Raw genomic sequence first — 20,969 nt, forward strand, 5'->3', positions numbered from 1 at the left:
GAGACGATCGCTGAAATGCAGAGGGGTAAGGCACCAGGCTGGGATGGTATTCCACCCGAGGTGTATTTAGCTTTCTGGGACCAACTGGGCCCATTGATGCTCGATATGATCAATTACGCTATCGAACAGGGGGAGTTCTCAAGAGATGTCAACATGGCACTGATTTCTTTACTTCTCAAGAAGGACAAAGATCCCAATGATTGTGGTAGCTATAGGCCCTTGAGTCTTCTCAGGGCCGATTTAAAAGTGTTTGCCAAGGTGCTGGCCCGCCGCCTGCAGAGATTTATGACGGTATTGGTACACTGCGATCAAACTGGTTTTATCCCGGGGGCGCCTGGCTGCAGATAATCTTAGGAGGCTGTTGCATGTAGTCGATAACAGTAAAGACAATACAGCTCCGTCCACTGTTCTGTCTTTGGATGCCATGAAGGCGTTTGACAGACTAGAATGGTCATACCTGTGGAAGGTACTTGAGGTCATGGGTCTGGGAAAGAATTTTATTCATATGATTAAAGTCCTGTATGCCTCGCCGTCGGCAATGATACTGACAGGCAAAAACTGTTTGAAAATAAACCATTGGCCCAATTTATTAGGCAATCAGAGGACATCGTCCCCATAATGATCAATAATACACCACACAAAATTGCTCTCTATGCGGATGACCTACTGATTTTTATGGATGACCCTTCCCGGTCGGCCACAAAATTATTGGAAATAATCGACGACTTTGGTAAATTGTCAGGCTTTATGATTAACTGGAACAAATCAGCCTGCCTACCTCTTAATGAGCTGGCCAAGGCGGTGCGACTACCAGCTGATATCCCCATAGTGGAACATTTGAAATACTTAGGTATAGAGATATTCCCCACGCTGAGTCAAACTACTAAGTACAACTTCACGATAAAATACGCCAGGATCTAGACAGATGGTCGTCCCTTCCTAACTCCTTACAAGCCCGAGCTTCCATAATCAAAATGAACGTTCTGCCTAGGATACATTTTGTTAGCTCAATGCTCCCCCTGCCCCCTCCAATAGACCACTGGCGCAAGGTACAATCGATGGTATCTAAGTTTATCTGGAATAACAAACGCCCGAGAATCAAAAGAGCTACTACTCAACGTAGGAAACAAGATGGGGGCCTCGCAATCCCTGATTTTAAGCTTTATTTCTGGTCCTTCTCACTGAGACCTCTGATGTGCTGGCTAGACCCTGTAGATGCTGTATCTTGGCGCTCCTTAGAAGCGGCGGCGGTCTCACCGCTAAGATTGCAGGATGTGGTGTACTCTATTGTCTCTATTTCGAAATGCCGGCTGAGGTATGGACCGATCATAACTCACGTGATCCAAACGTGGCGTAATGTACAGAGGTCGTGTGGGGTTAAATGCCCATGGCACCTGGACTCTCCAATTTTTAATAACCAGCAATTACTTGTTGGGCACAAGCCGGTTAATATTCCTCAATGGCAAAGGAGGGGGGTGCATACTCTGGAGGATATTTATGATAAGAACGGCCTCCGTGCGTTTCAGGACTTAAGAGAATTTTATGATCTTCCCGGCGAGTCCTTTTTTCTTTATCTTCAACTAAGGTCAGCACTGAGGGCGCATGGCGTGCCGTGGGCTCAAGCTTTGCACCCACACCCCTTCCTCAGGCTCATAGTGGACAGGACGACCTCCAGAGGGTTTGTCTCAGACTTTTATACGCTCTTAATTCAATCCACGTATAAAAATCTATCATTGGATACAATCTGGCGTGTGGATATCCCGGAGTTGGACCCCGAGTTTGACTGAGATGATGTTTGGGCAAATGTGGCATTGTCTTCCCGCAACCCCAATCACCAGCAAATTCATTTTTATTATATTCATAGGACCTATCTTACACCTAGGAAGCTATTTGCTATGGGACTGATAACCGACTCTCGGTGCACTTTGTGCTCTCAAAAGGCCACTGGCACTTATATGCATATGTATTGGGATTGCCCACCAGTGGCCCGCTTCTGGAGGTCAATAACGGACAAACTTTCAGATCTGTGTGGCTTAACTATCCCATTCACAACTGTTACGCTACTCCTGAACGATATAACGACACTACCTGCGTCCGTTCAACTAAAAAGGGTTGTCCTAGCGGGTGTCACAGCAGCGAAGAAGCTAATAGCAATGAGATGGAAGGAGCCTGAGAAGCTTACAGTGATTAACTGGTCCCTAACACTATTGGATGTGATTTATCTGGAGATATCCACGGCGCGGGTGATTGGGGTGGGACAGGCAGGTATTGACCTGTGGTTTGCAGCAGCCGAAAAGGTCAGGCTGAGCGGGGTTGAGGTGCGTGTTCGGGTGAGTCCGGCGGTCTCTTGGGAGGGGGAGGAGGAAATGTTTTGTCTGTCTTGTCTTTTGTCTTGTCATCTTGAGTTTAGCTGGGGATATTATGGGGGGGCAGCTATTTAACTATTTCTTCACTGTTTGGCCACTTTTACACGGTCTCTGTGAGTCTATGGAACACCTCTACAGGTTTTTGTTTTTTCATGAAGGTTCATTGCTCTGTTTTCGGGTCGTGTTCTAAAAAAATGGTCCTTGTGGTGGATTGGAGATGTACGTTTTATTAATATAGGGTCACACGGCCGGGAATCGGGGCTGAACACTGGGAAAGACCATTTATTAGATAGTACCCCTTGGAATTAAAATTTAGAAGGTTGAACTCTGTTTTCTTTTCTCTTTGTCTGTATAAATTGTTAGTCTGTATTATTATTGTTTTTGTTATTTTCTTGTGAAGTTCTATGTATTGTGATTGTGGTTAATGTGTTGTCTTGTTTCATGTGAATAATAATAAAAAAAATTTGATCAAAAAAAAATGTATGTTTTTAAGCTCGGCTCTCAATGGGACCTCAATAGTTGGATGTATATCTATTGTAGCTTCGCTCTCCAGAAGCATTACCAACAACTACACAACAACATGTATTGATTATGGCTAGTTTGAATATAATGATCTGGAACACTGGGGGAATAAATAATCAACACAAACGCAAAAGCGTGCTCACACTGATGAAAAAAGGACAGGTTGACGTGGCTCTACTAAGCGAAACACACATTTTAGGGAAAGACATAGATACGTTAGCGGACAACACATATCATAACATTAGTCACTCTTCCTTTGGAATGAGAACTCGTGGAGTTGCCATAGTCGTTAGACGGAAGTTGAATATTGAATTGAAGGGAGTATGGTCTGATTCAGATGGTCGGATAACTATAGCTAAGATTGTACACAAGAACAGGAAAATAGCGTTGGTAGCTGTATACGCCCCAAATTTGTACGAAGTTAGTTTCTTCACTACACTTACCAGAGCAATGTTAGACCTTCCCGAATACTCATTTATAATTGGTGCGGATTTTAATGCCATTTGGAATCCAAGGATGGATAAATCTTACCCCTCCTTTTCCAACGAACAAAAAAAGTCATCTAATGCATTAAAGGATTGGTCGAAGATTACAGGTGTAAATGACTTATGGCGATCACTCAACCCCACGATCCGGAAGTACTCTTGCCGATCTGCGAGACATAACACATTATCCAGAATAGATTACGTTTTTGCATCCCGAGACTATTTGATAACTATGATGTGGAAATGATACCCAATGCATTATCAGATCACTGTTATTTACTCCTAAAAGGAACATTTGGTATACTATCATCCCGAGCCCCAAGATGGCGATTAACTCGATGCTGCTTAATAACAAGGAATTCATTACACAAATCAAAGAAGCTCTTACGGTATTCCTACGGATGAATGCTAATTCGGTGCAGGACCCCAGAATATTATGGATGTCGGTAAAGGGAATGATCAAGGATTTCACTGATAGATTTTCCTCCAAAATACGCAAGAATCGATGCTCAAAACTGGCTGAACTGGAAACGCTTTATTCAACGTTATTTAATTATTTACAATACAACAACTCGGTTCGACTGGAAAATCAAGTCAATATACTAAAAAAAGAGATTAACGCCATATACAGACAACAATCTGAAATACAAATACGTAGCACCAGACAACAGCAGTACTCTCAAGGTTCCAAACCAAGTCACCTATTAGCTATGCGATTAAGAGTTAACGCAAAATTTGCAGATATAACTACCATTAAAGCACAACAAGGACTTGTTACAGAACCTAAAGAAATAAACACGACATTCAAAGAATTCTACTCCAACTTGTACAAATCAGAAACGACCTTCGATCAAAACAAAATGGACACATATCTTAATCAAATTAACCTCCCTAAACTTTCAGAGGATGACGCTAAACAGTTAGAAACACCGATCACAGGCGGTTAGGTGGCCGAGCGGAGATTGCGTTCGTCACCAACCCCGGAGCTGTGAGCTGGATTCGCCTGTTCGAATCCAGCTCACAGCTCCGGGGTTGTCACCAGCTTGGCTGGCCGTCTGCACCAATACAATTGGCTGTATTGGAGGGTGGGAGAAGCTGGCGGGGTGGGTCCGGGTCGTTGTAAACAGCGACTCCTACAGTTCGGTCGGGGCGCCTGCTAAGCGCGGATAGGACTTGAGGGGGATAGTGTGGTCCTCCCACACGCTACGCCCTCTCGATGAGAATCCGCGCTGCCAGGTGAAAAGAAGCGGTGATTGGCTGGACGTGTGTCGGAGGAAGCACGTGGTAGCCTCCACTCTCCCAGATGATCTGACTGTGGGGGGTAAGTGCGCAGCGACCAGGAAGGGACTGGGAATTGGCATACGACTAACATTGGGATGGGAGAAAATCGGAGGAAAAATGGAGGGGGAAAAAGACCAAAAAAAATTAAAAATAAACACCGATCACACTAGATGAACTTAGGGAGGCCATATCTGAAATGCAAAGTGGTAGGGCTCGTGGAAGAGACGGTATCCCACCAGAAATGTACCTCTCTTGTTGGGACATAATTGGACCCTTATTACTAAATATGATTTTATACTCAGTCAATGAGGGGAACTTCCATAAACACGACAATATTGCACTCATAACAGTCCTCCTTAAAAAAGACAAAGACCCCACCGAGTGCGGTAGTTATAGACCCTTAAGCCTCCTCGGAACCGATATCAAACTGTACTCTAAGGTATTAGCCATCAGACTACAAAAGCACATGACGTCTTTAATTCATCCCGACCAAACTGGCTTCATAAGAGGCCGCTTGATCACTGATAACATAAGACGATTACTACACGTACTAGATGCTAACAAGGACGACACCACACCTAAGGCGATGCTGTCCCTGGATGCAATGAAAGCTTTTGACAGGTTGGAATGGTCGTATCTATGGGCAGTATTAGAAAGGATGGGGTTAGGAAAAGGATTCATTGATATGATTAAAGTATTATACAAAGACCCATCGGCCATGACAGGTACAATCACCTCCGAAATCTTTCCGGTATCACGTTCCTCCAGACAGGGTTGCCCTCTTAGTCCCGGACTATTCGATCTATCATTAGAGCCTTTAGCACAATATATAAGACAATCCCAATCCATAGAACCAATCGTAATCAAGGGCACACAACATAAAATTAGTTTATATGCGGACGACGTAATACTGTTCATGCAAAACCCCAACACCGCATTGCCTCATCTTCTCAAGCTGATTGAGGACTTTGGAGATTTATCTGGATTTAGGATAAATTGGCCGAAGTCGGCCTTCCTACCACTTAACGCCCCTGCAAAAAGAAATATAACCCTCCCAGAAGAGATACCGATGGTAAAACACTTTAGATGTTTGGGAGTTGAAATATTCCCTATCATAAGCCAAACGGTGAAGCACAATTACATAAAAATCCAAAACAAAATCAAATACGACCTTGACAGGTGGTCAAAACTTAAAAACTCAGTACAGGCACGGGTATCAATAGTTAAGATGGACGTCCTACCTAGAATCAACTTCTTCAGCTCAATGCTACCGTTACCCCCTCCAGAGGGTTACTGGAAAGAATTACACTCCTCCACATACAAATTTATTTGGAATAACAAACCACCACGTATAAAAAGATCCACCGCACAGAGAAACAGAGCAGACGGTGGTATGGCATTTCCAGATTTCTACCACTATTTTAAGGCGTACACTTTAAGACCACTGACAACATGGTTTGATCCCCAAGCATCATTATCCTGGAGAAATTTAGAAGAAAATATAGTAGCTCCACATAGGCTGAAGGACATAGTATACACCAAATTATCAATTAAGCAATGCGAACGGAAATTTGGCCCCATAATTACTCATGCGATCCGGATATGGCGTGAAACACAAAAAAAATATTCTATCCCACATAAATGGCATAATCATACTCCCTTATTCAATAACAATGCACTCTTGATTGGAAAACAACCTATAAGATTCCCTAGATGGGAAAAGCAAGGCATACACTCATTAGGAGATGTTTTCAACAAACTGGGTTTTTGTAGTTATGATGAAATACGCAAAAAAAATTATCTCACCAAGTCCACATATTATTTTTACGCACAGTTATTGGCATGTTTGAAGGCTCACGGTGTTCCATTAAGGATACCAATTGTACACCACAGATACCACAAATTCCTCTATGAAAGAGAGACATCGAGAGGTTTTGTTTCAGATTTTTATCATCAATTACTAACATCCTCATATGAAACCCTCCATCTAGACTCAGTCTGGAGGAGGGATATACCAGACCTGGAGACAGATTTTGACTGGCAAGAAGCCTGGGCAAATGTTCGACTTGCATCAAGGAACCCGGACCATCAACAAATCAATCTTAACTATATTCACAGGACATACTTAACTCCTATAAGACTGAACAAAATGGGTCTTAAACAAGACCCCAAATGCTCCTTATGTACAAATGGGGACGAGGGGACATTTATGCACATGTACTGGGACTGCCCACCAGTTAAGATATTCTGGAAAGAAGTGACCCAACAATTATCAAATCTCTTAACTTTGAATATACCTGTACACCCCTCTGTATTACTGCTGAATGATGTTTTTGAGAGTGCAGTACATCAGGGGCGGCTACGTGGCGTAGTGGGCAAGGCGCTCGCCACGAAATCTGGAGACGCTGGGCTTGCCTGTTCGAGCCCAGCGCTCCACATTTGCTTTCAGTTTAGCTGGTCGTCCGTACTAATACACATTGGCCGTATTAGGGGGTGGGAAACTGATGGGTGGGGATTGGGCGTTGTGGACAGCGACTCCTACAGGTCGGTTGGTGCGCCTGCGCCACTGAGAGATCGAGCTGCGCAGGTGAAAAGATGCGACTGCTGTTACCTCAAGTACCGGAGGGGACTTGTGCTATGTATGACTTAGTCCACATTGCAGCCGGCTTGTGGGAGGCAAGAAACAGCGTTCGTGACAGGGGAGGGTTGAATTGGATGATACGAAATTGGGATGGGAGAAAATATAGAAAATGGGAGAAAAAGTGGATAAAAAAAAAGAGTGCAGTACATCCACAGCTAAAGAGATTGGTTTTATCTGGTATCACAGTGGCTAAAAAGCTGATAGCATCACAATGGTTTCAACCGGAAAAAATGTGTCGGAAGGTCTGGATTCTTACATATCTCGATGTGATTTATCAAGAAATATCTACAGCAAGAATTTTGGGTCTCAATGAATCCAAAATGACAATGTGGTTAGAAGTGGTGGAGAGAATAAAAGCTAGCATATAAAGGTAGTGTCTGGTAGGAACAAGTTATAATGGATGGATTATCCAATGGGGGGTCCGGGAGGGGGGGGTACGAGCTAGAGCATATGTGTGTAGGGTAGAGCTGCCGCGATTACCGCATTACCGCGGTATCGCGGTTACATCACGCCCACCGCAAGAGTAGGCTGAATACCGCATCACCGCTATTTTTTTATAATAATAATAAAGTACCCTCCTCTCGTTGGGCTTGCGGCTCTGCAGATATACCCTACTCCTCTATCGAGGTTCCAAGCGACCCTATTGGGTACCAGAAAAGTCACGTGAAACATTGCAGACCACTGATTGGTCAGAAGAGAGACGCGTCACACGTTGGATCAGAGCTCATCACAACACGGCTAATAACGTTAGCTTTAGCTCCCCGCCGGAGTGGACTACCATCGCTCCTCAGGAGTACTAAACGAGACATAATGATTTTACTGTCTGCAACGAATGTTATAATAAAAGCCCTTCGTTCTATACACTTGTCTGATTGAAAACTTTATTAACAGACCGCAGAATGGGACAACTCAGCACGCTCTGAGCAAAGAAAGGAACTGAGATATGAATTGAGTATTTCTTGCCTTGCTATGGTCCGGTAAATACGCTGATGTTATTGAACGTGTAACTATATAACGTAAATGCCACAAAACGAATGCCTTTATTATAAAGTAGTAACTTTATAATAATAATAATAAGAAAGGGTCGGGGGGGGGTAACCACCCCTGCCCGCGACACCGAGTGAACGGCGCACGACCAGAGGGGAAACTTCGAATCCGTGTTTCACTTTCAATAACGAATGCGTGCTTGCCGAATCCCAAACAATATTCATGCTGCAAAGTCATCCTCTAAAGATAGACATTTAGACTAGAGGCAAGCTATATGCTATAAAGAGTAGACTACTAAAAAAAATGCATTCAAACTTTTTTTTTAATTTTTTTTGTGTGTAATAACCGCGGCGGTAGGAAATATTTCGCAAATTTGTGCGGTAAGGAAAACATCAATACCGCGGCAGCTCTAGTGTAGGGTACTAGATAGCAGGTATTAGGGGTATATCCTGTATAAGACATTTAACTAAATGGTGATTTCATTGGATATGCACTGTTAATTAATGCTTGTATATCTTATCATGTGTTGTCATGTTTGTTTATGTTTGTTTAAAAAATTATAAAAAAAGAAAATACAAAAAAAAAATTGTGTTAATGCAGATAAAACTGAGATGTTAATTGTTGGCCCCCCAAACCACAGAGGCATGTTTGAGGACATCTCCCTCAACTTTGATACTTGTCATGTATCTCAGAGCTCCACCATAAAACACCTTGGAGTCATTTTTTATTCCTCTCTTTAATGCACATAAAACATTTCACCAAAATTGCCTTCTTCCATCTTCGTAATATCGCAAAAATGCACCCTATTTTAACTCTCTGGCTGATGCTAAAACCCTAATTCATTTGTCTCACCTACCTGTGGAATAAATTACCCGCCGTCATCAGGGGCGCCTGCTCTGTCGAAGCTTTTAAATCCTTGCTTAAGACCCATCTTTTCTCTCTCCTTCAACCTACCCTGATTTCACCTGGTCGGGAATGACCCTTAGTTGAATCTGTCTAGTTTAGTTAGGATGTCTGCTTTTCTGCAGAGATTTATTAACCCCTGTCCCTGTCTCTGAGTTTATATATCGATATATAAAGCACTCTACAGCCAATATGCACCATGCAAAAAAAAGCAATACGAATAATCAACAATGTAGGATATTATGAACACACCAATAACTTATTTATAAAGCTACAAGCATTGAAATTTATGGACCTAGTGGATTTCAAAACTGCCCTCATTGTATACAAAGCCAGATACAAACTAATCCCAGGCAACATAAAAGAATTGTTCAGAGACAGGGAAGGAGAATATAACTTAAGAGGGAGAGGGAATCTTAAACAACCAATGGTACACACTACGCTGAAAAGCATGTGCATATCGGTGTGTGGAGTGAAGTTGTGGAATAATTTACCTGAATACATCAAACTGAGTAAACATATGGCACAATTTAAAAAGCAGCTAAAAAAATACACAGAGAAATACAGAAATGAGTAATGAGGATAAACAAAGTTATGTTATATTGTGTTATGTGGTGCTGTACTATATTCACTGCTGTCAAGTGAATCAAGTTAAATTTTTTTTTATTATAAGTAAAAGTATATTCTATACTGTAATATACTAAATTATGTTATATCTAGTAAAATTAATGGACGAACAAATACAAATGTAAGGGGGTAGGGATCAATAAGCTTAGCTTCCCTCTACTCCTTTTTTGGACATGTCTGCCAACCAAACACATTGCTCTTGACCTTTTGTTTATAAATACATTTTTTTTAATGTTTTTATTTTTTATTTAATTTTTTTTAAAGGGGAGATGAAGCATTGAACAATGTGATTCTAGTTTGTTTGTTGTGTACCTTGTGTAAGACAGGCTCCTATAATCAAATGTGAAATCCTGCTTATTTGTCTGAAAAATCTAATATAATTTCCCTGTTTTCGCCATGGGCGGCGCCATTTTAGATGGTGACGTCACGGTGTTGGTTTGGTCTGGCTCCTGGTTTACACTGCTGGTTAGCTGCCTAGTAAACATGGAGTGTCTTGAAGGTCAGTCAGTAAATGCAACGTTGCCTACCAAACAACGGGACCGCGATGGTTCTTTTTGTATTGCTCCCGGCTGTTCAAACTAATTTTACCGCGTGAAAGAGAGGAAAGTTGGTTCATTTCCACAAACTACCAGTGAAAAAAACAGTGTTGTTGGCACGTTGGCTGGCTGGAAATGAACCAACTTTCCTCTCTCTTTCACATGGTAAAATTAGTTTGAACAGCCAGGAGCAATACAAAAAGAACCACCGCGGTCCCGTTGTTTGGTAGGCAACGTTGCATTTACTGACTGACCTTCAAGACACTCCATGTTTACTAGGCAGCTAACCAGCAGTGTAAACCAGGAGCCAGACCAAACCAACACCGTGACGTCAGCAACAAAATGGTGGCGCACATGTTCATAAATGCTACATAAATGTTTCAAGTTCAAGTTTCAAGTTTCTTTAATAGTTGTCATACAGAAGTACAGAATACTTTCATACAAAATGCTTCTTACTGTTACGCTCCAGAGACTGTGCTAGACAAGATAGTATCAAATAACATAGTATAGCATGTAATTTAGAAGAAGAAAATGAGGTCACAGTGTTTGGTATAGACATATGTACAATGTTCTGAGTTACCATATAATATACAATACTATGCAGTGTACTAATGTACAGTACTATATAGTGCAAAGCAGAAATGGGATGAGGTACAATTTAGGTACAATTTACAGTAAGGTGTACGGGTTGTAGTGCAATCCTTCATCAATAAATATAAAGTGTGGGGAGTGGGTGCTACAGTGTGTTTGTTTAAAGTGGGTGTGTGCTATAAAGTGTGTGGAGTGGGTGCTACAGTGTGTTTGTTTAAAGTGAGTGTGTGCGTGTGGATGTGTGTGCTATGTGCGTTTGGTGGTTGTTGTTGTGTAGTGTTCATTGTTCGTTTAGCAGCCTGATGGCCTGGGGATAGAAGCTTCTTCTGAGTCTTTCTGTGCTCGCCTTGAGACTCCGGTATCGCTTGCCTGACCGCAGCAGTTCAAAGAGGCAGTTGTTCGGGTGACTGGAGTCTTTAATGATTATCTTAGCCTTGCCCTTGCAACGCTTGTTGTAAATGTTCTGGAGGGTGGGGAGCCCCCCTCCAATTGTGCGTTCGGCTGAACGTGTCACTCTTTGTAGTCTGCTTCGGTCTTGTGCAGTGCTATTCCCAAACCAGGAGGTGATGTTGCCGGTCAAGATGCTCTCTATTGTACATGAGTAGAAGTTCTTAAGGATCTTCTGACTGACTTGGAACTTCCTTAGGCGCCTGAGGAAGTAGAGGCGTTGTCGTGCCTTCTTCACAACACTGTCAATGTGTGTGGTCCATGTCAAGTCCTCGGATATGTAGGCTCCGAGGTACTTAAAGCTGTTGACTCTCTCAACCGGTGCCCCGTCGATGCTGAGGGGGCTGTAGTCCTTGACCCCCGACCTCCTGAAGTCCACAATCATCTCCTTTGTTTTGCTGACGTTCAGGGAGAGGCTGTTTTCCTGGCACCATCCCGCCAGGACCTTGACCTCTTCCAGGTAGGCCCTCTCGTCGTTGGCAGAGATCAGGCCCACCACCACTGTGTCGTCAGCAAATTTGATGATTGTATTGCTACTCCGCTGAGCCACACAGTCGTGTGTGTACAGGGAGTAGAGGAGGGGACTCGGAACACAGCCCTGGGGGGCCCCTATGTTGAGGGTGATGGATGAGGAGGTGCAGTTGCCTGCTCTCACCACCTGGGGTCTGCCAGTCAGGAAGTCCAAGACCCACTGGCAGAGGTCATAGTTCAAGCCCAGGTCCCTGAGCTTGGCTATGAGTATGGAGGGGACTATGGTATTGAATGCCGAGCTGTAGTCGATGAATAGCATTCTCACATAGTTCCCCTGCCTCTTGTCCAGGTGTGATGCTGCTGTGTGCAGCACATGGGCTATGGCGTCCTCCGTGGACCTGTTGGGGCGGTATGCAAATTGCAGGGGGTCCATGTTGATGGGGAGGGAGGAGCAGATGTAGCCCTTTACTAGCTTCTCAAAGCACTTCATGGCTATGGAGGTGAGAGCTACAGGGCGGTAGTCGTTGAGGCAAGCAGGCTTGGATTTTTTGGGTACAGGGATAATAGTGGACTTCTTCAGGCAGGTGGGGATGACAGCCTGTTCTAAGGACAGGTTAAATATGTCAGTGAATACTGGGGCCAGTTGGTCGGCACAGACTTTTAGGACGCGGCCGGGGATGCCGTCCGGACCTGCTGCCTTCCTGATATTCACTTTTTTAAAGGTCCGCCTCACCTCATGCTCTGTTACCCTGAACACTGCGCCTCCATCAGCAGCCGACCCCCCCCCCCCCCCCATTGCCGTGGCTTGTGAGCTGGTGTTGTTGTTACCAGCATCAAACCTCGCATAGAAGGTATTGAGGTCATTTGCTAAGGAGATGTCACTGTTCAGTTTGAGGGAGGCGCCTTTGTAGTCTGTCATCGTTTTGAGCCCCTGCCACATAGCTCTAGAGTCAGCTTGTTCAAACTGGAGTTCAATTTTATCCCTGTAGCGCCGTTTGGCCTCTGACACTGTCCTCCTTACGTTGTATCGCGCCACCTTGTGGTCATTCATGTTGCCTGCCACTAGGCCGTCGTTGTATGCTTTGGTGCGCTCTCTCAGAGCTTCACGGACGGATTTGTCTACCCAGGGTTTTTGATTTGGGTAAACTCTCATTTTGGTAGTGGGGATTGTTTCTTCCACCAAAGTACAAACATAGTCCAGCACTGTCTCCGTGTAGACATTAATGTTATCTGTGTCGCGGAACACATTCCAGTCTGTGCAGTCAAACGCAGACTGGAGCGTCTCCTCTGACGTCAAATCCCATTTCTGCACCTCTCGCGAGACTACAGGAGTACTTTTGATTCTCTGTTTGTACATTGGTGAAAGAAAGATGGACGCGTGATCTGATTTACCAAAGCCACTATCAGAATGAGCCTTGTAGCCACCTTTAAATTGCGTGTAACAGTGGTCTAGGATGTTACCGCCTCTGGTGTTACAAGTCACATGCTGATAGAAGTCAGGCAATACCTTTCTCAGATTGGCGCTATTGAAATCACCCAGCACTAAAATGGCGGCGTTAACGTTCGCAGCTTGTATTCTATTTACCTCGTTGTGGAGTCTGGAGAGCGCGACGTTGTTACTGGCTTGCGGTGGAATATACACTCCTACAAGGATAATCGCCGTTAACTCCCTCGGGAGGAAGAATGGACATAACAAATAGTTTTTTCTTAGAAACGCCTTATTTTTATAACGTGATTTTTTCTGTGGTTTATCTAAATACTAATTTGATGCTATGACTATGTTTATATCGCTATGCTTCATCTCCCCTTTAATGTTTGTTTAATTAAAAAATATATATATATATGTGCTTGGTTTGACGGAGCTAGATCGTGATTTGTTTGGAGGAATATGGAGAATTACATGTTCAAAAATAAACTTTTTCATTCATTCATTCATTCAAATAATAGACATTCCAGTGACCTTCGACCTTCTACCTACCTTGGACTCTGTGTACCACTCTGCACTTCGATTTATTACTGGAGATAGGTATGATACACACCATTGTATCCTTTACAGTAAGGTTGGTTGGCCATCCCTGGAAGCTTGGCTCTTGTACATTTTCAAGGCTTTGCCTGGCAAACAGCCACCGTATATATAGCTGCCCTGTTGGACAGGAATGCTCCAGCCCATCAAACACGATCTAGTAACTGGATCACATTTAAACTACCGCAGACTAGTACAGGGCCCTATTCCCCGTACCTGGTTCAACTAAGTCGATCAAGAGTCCCATTATCCAGATTCAGTTAACCCGATGTTTGAAGCCGGGATTTTCCTGTTCCTCGAAGGTGGATTCAGTCTTGTTAACTCGAACCAGACTTGAGACCCAGGATAAGTGCGCGCGGCCGCTTCAGTTGAAAAGCCAGCACTTATCGATAGCAGAGATCCTGATTTTCTAACGGCATTGATTGATTAATTGATTTAAAACTTTATTAACAGATTGCAGTACGGCTCAATCGCCTCGCCGACAAGTTAAATGCGTTATCTATAGGCTAATTTTAAATCCCTCATTACCTCAATCAATCAGATTATATTTCTTTAAACTTGCCTGCTGGCAGTAGGTTTATGGATTGAATAATCAAATGAGATCTTGCTAGCGAAAATAATTAGTTAAACTGTTATACAGAATAAGGATACGGCTCTCTTACCCATTGATTGATGTATGGTGGATCTTTTACTTATCTCCACTGTGGTGTAACGGTTTCTGCTTTTGACTTTCACGTAGACGACCGGGGTTCGAATCCTAGTCTTTTCCTTCTTTTTGCAATGTAGGAATAATTCAATTTGGTGCACGTTGAGAGCTATATAAAGAATGACATCCTCAATGCATGTAGATTTATAATATTTTAACTTAAAACTAGGCTACTTTTGCGTATAATCATTAATATTATATTCCAAAAAATTATATTGGAAACGCGGGGTTTCGAACACCGATCGCCCGGTTGCCAGGATTGAGCACTACCGCTGCGCCACTGTGCCAGACGGGATAGATTCATTGTTTATCCATTAATGAACGAGAGACCCGTGTTTAGAATATTTTTTCTTTTGAATGAAGTTTTATCTCTTTATTCTCAAATGCATTATTAATGTGACGTCAACGGCTCATTCAATTTCTCAAATCCGTCAAACAGCGCATCTCATCAGACATTTTAATCCCAGTTACAATATCACACAAAATCCACAATCCACGCATAGACACTTCAATTTTATGCTTGAATGAAACAAAATCCAGGCGCTCCTCTCCTTCCTCGCTCCTCATCCACAGCGGAGAATATGAAAGGAATCAGAGCCAAACGAGCGATAGGTTTCAATCATTAAGGATATCCCCGCGGGATTCACATTTGCAATGCTGCGCGTTGTTAAAATAACCACATAATGTGTACATCGCACCTAGCGAGCGCCACGGTATATATAACGTGCATTATTTAGGACAAAGTGAATTTAGTATCAGCATTTTGGGTATATTTTACATTTCAAAAGCCCCCTCTGGAAGAATGGAGCACAAAAACGTAATTCAGAATGGTATAATGCAGATCCTAGACTGTGAGAATCATTTCAGGAAGCGAGCTGTCATTTATTTGCGGGGGCGTGGCCATGGTTCATCCGGCTAACTGAAGTTAACCCTGCTCCCGACCAGGCTCAAACTTTTTGATCTGTTGTCATGGTGATTTAGACAATCGAGCGTCGGGGAATGGGAAGGTCCGGCTTAAGTCAGGCTTGACCGAAAATTATCCGGCTAACTCAGTTATCCAGGTACGGGGAACGGGGCCCAGGACTCTGCAGGACAGCATGCTCTTATGTTATGCAGCCCCAAAGTCCTGGAATGACATTCAATCAAAGTTAAAGTTGGAAGTTCTTCCTTCCCTTAGGGAATTTAAATGTCTGATTTAATTTCTAAATGATTCATGTTGTAACTGTTTTTAACTGATTGCACTGCACACTGTTTTGTTGTTTTATCTTGTTGTACACTCAGCAGTTCTGTAAATGAGGTGGCCTCACCTCAGAGCTCACCTGAGTATAAATAAAGGTTTCAATCAATCAATCAACCTCATACTGGACATGAGCACCACCCATATGTAAAATGGATCCGAACGGAATACATACTCATGTGCAAACGGAATATGACTCTGATATTTTGAGCTCCAAGCCTTGACACTTAGCCTTTATCCTATTATCACACTAGCACTCATCTCCCTATGCTTTCTCTCTTGTTGTTGCTGTTCTTTTTTTGAACTTTCTTTTATTTTGTGTCATAATGAACATCACGTTGCATTGATCATACAGTATATACTTGATTCACATAGGCAATGACATTTGTTACTCAGGCTCTTCCATCTTATTCAATTTGTTTTCAAAGTATTCAGCATAATCAAAATAAGCAGTATAATCCGAGTATGCCTCATAAACAACCCAGGACAGGAAAAATTATTATAATTTTTTTAAGGACATACAGTAGGATAATAAACGAAAAAATAAATTGAAACATAAATTTAACAAAAAAAAACAATTTTAACAAAAAAAAAAGAGGGAGGGAGGGGGGTCAGACTCATGCTAGTGTGTATCCAGGTACAAGGTTACAAGTGACCATCTCTGCATAAATATATCTTTTTTCAGTTGCAGTTGTGCAGTAATTTCTTCCATTGTATACATCTGTCTCAATCTCTTGGTCCATTGTTTGATTGTCGTGGTTAATTTTGTAACCATGCCATAGTTATCATTTTCCTTGCTATTAACAGTATCACTCTCAAGATGTATAACGTATCTCCATAGTACAGTATGTGCCTTTCGGTATACATCCCAAGATATAGTACGATGGATTCAGAGGTAAGTCAAGATCTAGAATGGTTTTAATCTAATTTTTGATATTCACCCAAAATGTCTGCACTTTTGGACAGTCCCAGAAAATATGTGTATGATCTCCGATCATTCCACATCCTCTCCAACATAGTGGTGAGGACCCACCAGCAAATCCGGAGAGAACTTGAGGAGTCCTAAAGTACCTGACCTTGACCTTCCAGTCAAACTCCTTCCACATTGGGCTATTTGTGATTTTATGATTGCTTGAATGGCTGTCCTCCCATTCTTCATTTTCTTTAATATGTTGTTGCTGTTCTTAGCTCTATTCTATTTAAATCTTTCAAAAATGTTCTTATGTACCCCAGTTGCTATTGCATGTACATATTTTTGTGTTTTATTACACGTATATGTTCATACATACCAACTATTCCGCCTGTTTTATTAAAGAAGACTTGTCCAGCGCATGGGGACATTAACCTGTGATTGCGGGGCTTTACAAATACATTTGATTTGATTTGATTTGACTTTGTAAGGAGATAGGTATAACTGCGACCAGCTCTCTACCTTGTCAACAAAGTTGGGCTCCACCACGTTCTGCTTCTCGTTGTCGTCCGGGCCCTCGATGGTGACGAAGAAGATGTTGATGCCGGACTCCCTGGCCAGTCGGGAGGCTTCCTCCACCTTGTCCGTGGGCCAGCCGTCCACCAGCACCACCGCCACGTTTGGTGCTGCACCACGGTTTCCGTTGGCATCACTGAAGTAGTGCTTGTTGATGTAGGAGAGGGCCTTCCCTGTCAGGCCACAGGGGGGCAGTAGAGACAGTCAAAACACAACAGCCAAAGGGAGATTCAGCATCACTCAAGTTTCAAGTTTCAAGTTTCTTTAATAGTTGTCATACAGAAGTACAGAATACTTTCATACAAAATGCTTCTTACTGTTACGCTCCAGAGACTGTGCTAGACAAGATAGTATCAGATAACATAGTATAGCATGTAGTTTAGAAGAAGAAAATGAGGTCACAGTGTTCGGTATAGACATATGTACAATGTTCTGAGTTACCATATAATATACAATACTATGCAGTGTACTAATGTACAGTACTATATAGTGCAAAGCAGAAATGGGATGAGGTACAATTTAGGTACAATTTACAGTAAGGTGTACTCTGTCAAGTCTAACTTGCAGCATGCCAGTAGGTGTTGTTAGGTCATGAATACAGAGGGTTATATTACTAGTACCTACTATACTAATGTCTCTACTATCATGCACTCTTCCACTAGTTAATCTTCCTTCCTATTCCTTTGAAATATGATTATAGAATATAGAATATCAGGCCTATAAGTGACCTTATTATGGCCATGTCGCACATCTTTGAATCGGACCAAATCTCCCCTTTCCAATGGCAGAGTTCAATCTGGATTTAGTATCACCAGGCGTGCAGCAAAACCGTGAATGAAATCTACTGTAAGTACAGTTAATTTTTTATAATGTAAATTTCTCTGCCATTTTTCATCAAATTGCCTTCTAATGTATGGCAATAACGTTCAGGTTGGTTCCCGCCGTGAGATATGATCCCGAAAATAAAGAGAAAAAAAATGGAAATAGAAGTCAGATGATTGACAGGGGCTGGCGTGAGCTGGGAAGTGTAGTTTTCTTTTTTTCTTTTTTGAAAACCCATCGAAAGCCCTGGGTCTCTTCTCTCAAAAGACTACACTCAAGTTAGGATGCGCCAAATTTTCGGTTGCGCCTTTTTCCGACTCAATGCCCTGACATTTCTACATTTCTTATATTTCACTAATAACAACATTGGTAAACAAACGTAGTGCTGAAAATATACACTTTGACTGCTGTTTTGACAGGGTTAGGGTCTTTACTCTTGGCAATTTGTTTTTTAAACGCAACATTAATTCATACATTCTGTAGAGATGGCGTGATATTATTGTACGTCCGGTACCGGACCACTCAGGCTTAACTCATTCAGGGCAGAGGATATTACTCATCCTGTTCTAGCTAGGCCATGATTTAAAGATAGGAGTGCGTCACATTGTTTGTAGAGCTATATCTATATTCTATATTATAGCTATGGATACAATACTATGGTCATTTGACAGTAACTATCTTCTGTCCAAGATGCAAAAAAGAATAAATTTTTTCATGAATATGTTCGCGTGTTATGCCGTGGTGAATATAAGTATAATTTCGGAATGATCCGGGCTAATTCCTGTGAGGCTGGTTATAGGGCGCAATGTGAATTCTACTAAAAGCATTGGCGTTTCATCCCTGGACACGCTACTATTTCCAAATCAAATGTATATAATAGGTATTATGTTTCATCATGAATGCATGAAAGGGGGGGGGGGTCGTTTCTGATGCTTTGATTGCCAGTAACGGCATTCGTTATTACCACAACACACGCCGAGAAGCTGGATCGGTATAAAAACATTGTACAATCAAGCTGGAATTGACGTCAGATAGTCCTACCTGTGGCCAGGCGTATTCCAAAAAGAATATTCCAATTGATTGATCGCCATCTGGTCCATCTGATGTCCATCTGGTCCACGACATAATACGGCACAACACATGCATCGATTGTCCCAAAAACGATTCAATGCGATCAAGTGAAGCCCTAGGCCAGGGGTCGGCAATTAGGTTTGGCCACGGGCCAGATTTCCCCCAAGCCATTGCTTGGCAGGCCAGGATCAAAAACAATGGCTAATTTAATATAGTGAAAAAAGACAAACGTTTTTCTCTGGTCTGCATCCCCTTAACAATTGTGTGTATTGCGCCGTACTGTATTGTACCCATTCTGCAATCTGTTAAATAAAGTTTTCATTCATTCATTCATTCATTCATTCATTCAGCTGTTGCAGATCACCGCGGCGCGTGATGAACAGATCAGAAGACAGAATGCATGAAAACACGACTCACCATACCTTGTTTGTTGTTAAGTCCTCCAAAATCCCTGCTAATGTTTGAAACATGTCACATATCCACTCGCCGCCCTCCAATTCCAGATTGCCATTGAATGCAGCTACTTTATACATAGATATATAGATATCTATGACTTTATATGCTAACTTGAACACAGTTGTCATCATTGCCTCGCTGCTGTTGTTGTTGTCGGCACATATTATGCAGAGAGGACGTCGGCTCGGCACGCAAGAATCACCGACCTGTTGCGATAAACCCGTATTTTAAGTATGGCTCCTGTTTATTAAAAGAAGCGTTATATTTCCCCGTTGCAAAAGATGTTTGTTTTGTTTTTTTAACACATTTTGTTACTCGCTCCATCTCGAACACGGAAGTGAAAGTGCGTTAGGAAAATATACATGCGACCCGGTGGGACTATTCCATTGGTTCTCCCAGTCCATGTGACCATTTCTAGCATTTCAATTGGCTATAGTGACAGACATGCTTTTGATGACTGCCGGTAGATAGATACAGCTTCACAATAAAAGACACCCTGGCGTCCCGAGTGAATATTTCCTGCGCGTAAAATAAATATCATATTCTCAAAATAATCTGACGGGCCAGAAATTATTGCTGGCGGGCCAATGTCGGCCCGCGGGCCGCCTATTGCCGATCCCTGCCCTAGGCGTCCCTGTACTAAAAAACTGCGCCTGGAGTGGTTTAAACGTAACACCCGGTCTGGAACAGGGTTTACTGCACTCTCGATACTACCTACTAGCAGGATCTGGCCGGTACTGCACCCTCGGGGTCCCAGTATGCCTTTTAACGGCAACATAGAGATCCGTGACATTGAATAGAATATTAAAATCGAAAAAAAGCTAAAACTATCCAAAAAACGTATATATACGTTTTTTGGCCACTCATTGACTGCCGGGGATTAGCCGGACCCCGTTCTAGCACTTGTTTGTAGAGCTATAACTATATTCTATATTATAGCTATGGATACAATACTATGGCCCATTTGACATCACCTATCTATCGTTATATCTATAATATGTGAAAGATAATTAATTTCTTCATCCATATGTTCCCGTGTTATACCGTGGTGAATATAAGTATGGTTATAGCATGGTCTTGGGTCATTCCCGTACGTCAATTCTACTATAAACGCTGGCGTTTCTTGCCTGTCCACGCTATTATTCCCAAATCAAATCTATATCATAGGTATTATGTTTCATCATGAATGCATGAAAAAGGGGGGGGGTAGTTTTTTGATGCTTTGATCGTCACCAACAGCATACGTTGTGGAGTAACGTTACACAGACATGTTGCGATCGGGGTGAAGACATGGTTGGATCAACGCAGGAT

The 20,969-nt window shown here is 42.5% G+C and overlaps 1 protein-coding gene across 11 annotated transcripts in view; it reads right to left on the minus strand.

Annotated features, from left to right (window-relative positions):
• Positions 1–20,969, minus strand: part of vit (vitrin) — a 157,014-nt gene that overhangs the window by 11,900 nt on the left and 124,145 nt on the right. For all 11 annotated transcript variants that reach the window (XM_084321731.1, XM_084321736.1, XM_084321732.1 and 8 more), the window contains one exon: positions 17,256–17,482. In XM_084321731.1, coding sequence (XP_084177857.1) covers positions 17,256–17,482 — 227 coding nt within the window. The remainder of the gene's footprint in view (positions 1–17,255; positions 17,483–20,969) is intronic.

Source organism: Notolepis coatsorum, assembly GCF_963971535.1.
Source record: "Notolepis coatsorum genome assembly, chromosome: 9".
Lineage (NCBI taxonomy): Eukaryota > Metazoa > Chordata > Actinopteri > Aulopiformes > Paralepididae > Notolepis > Notolepis coatsorum.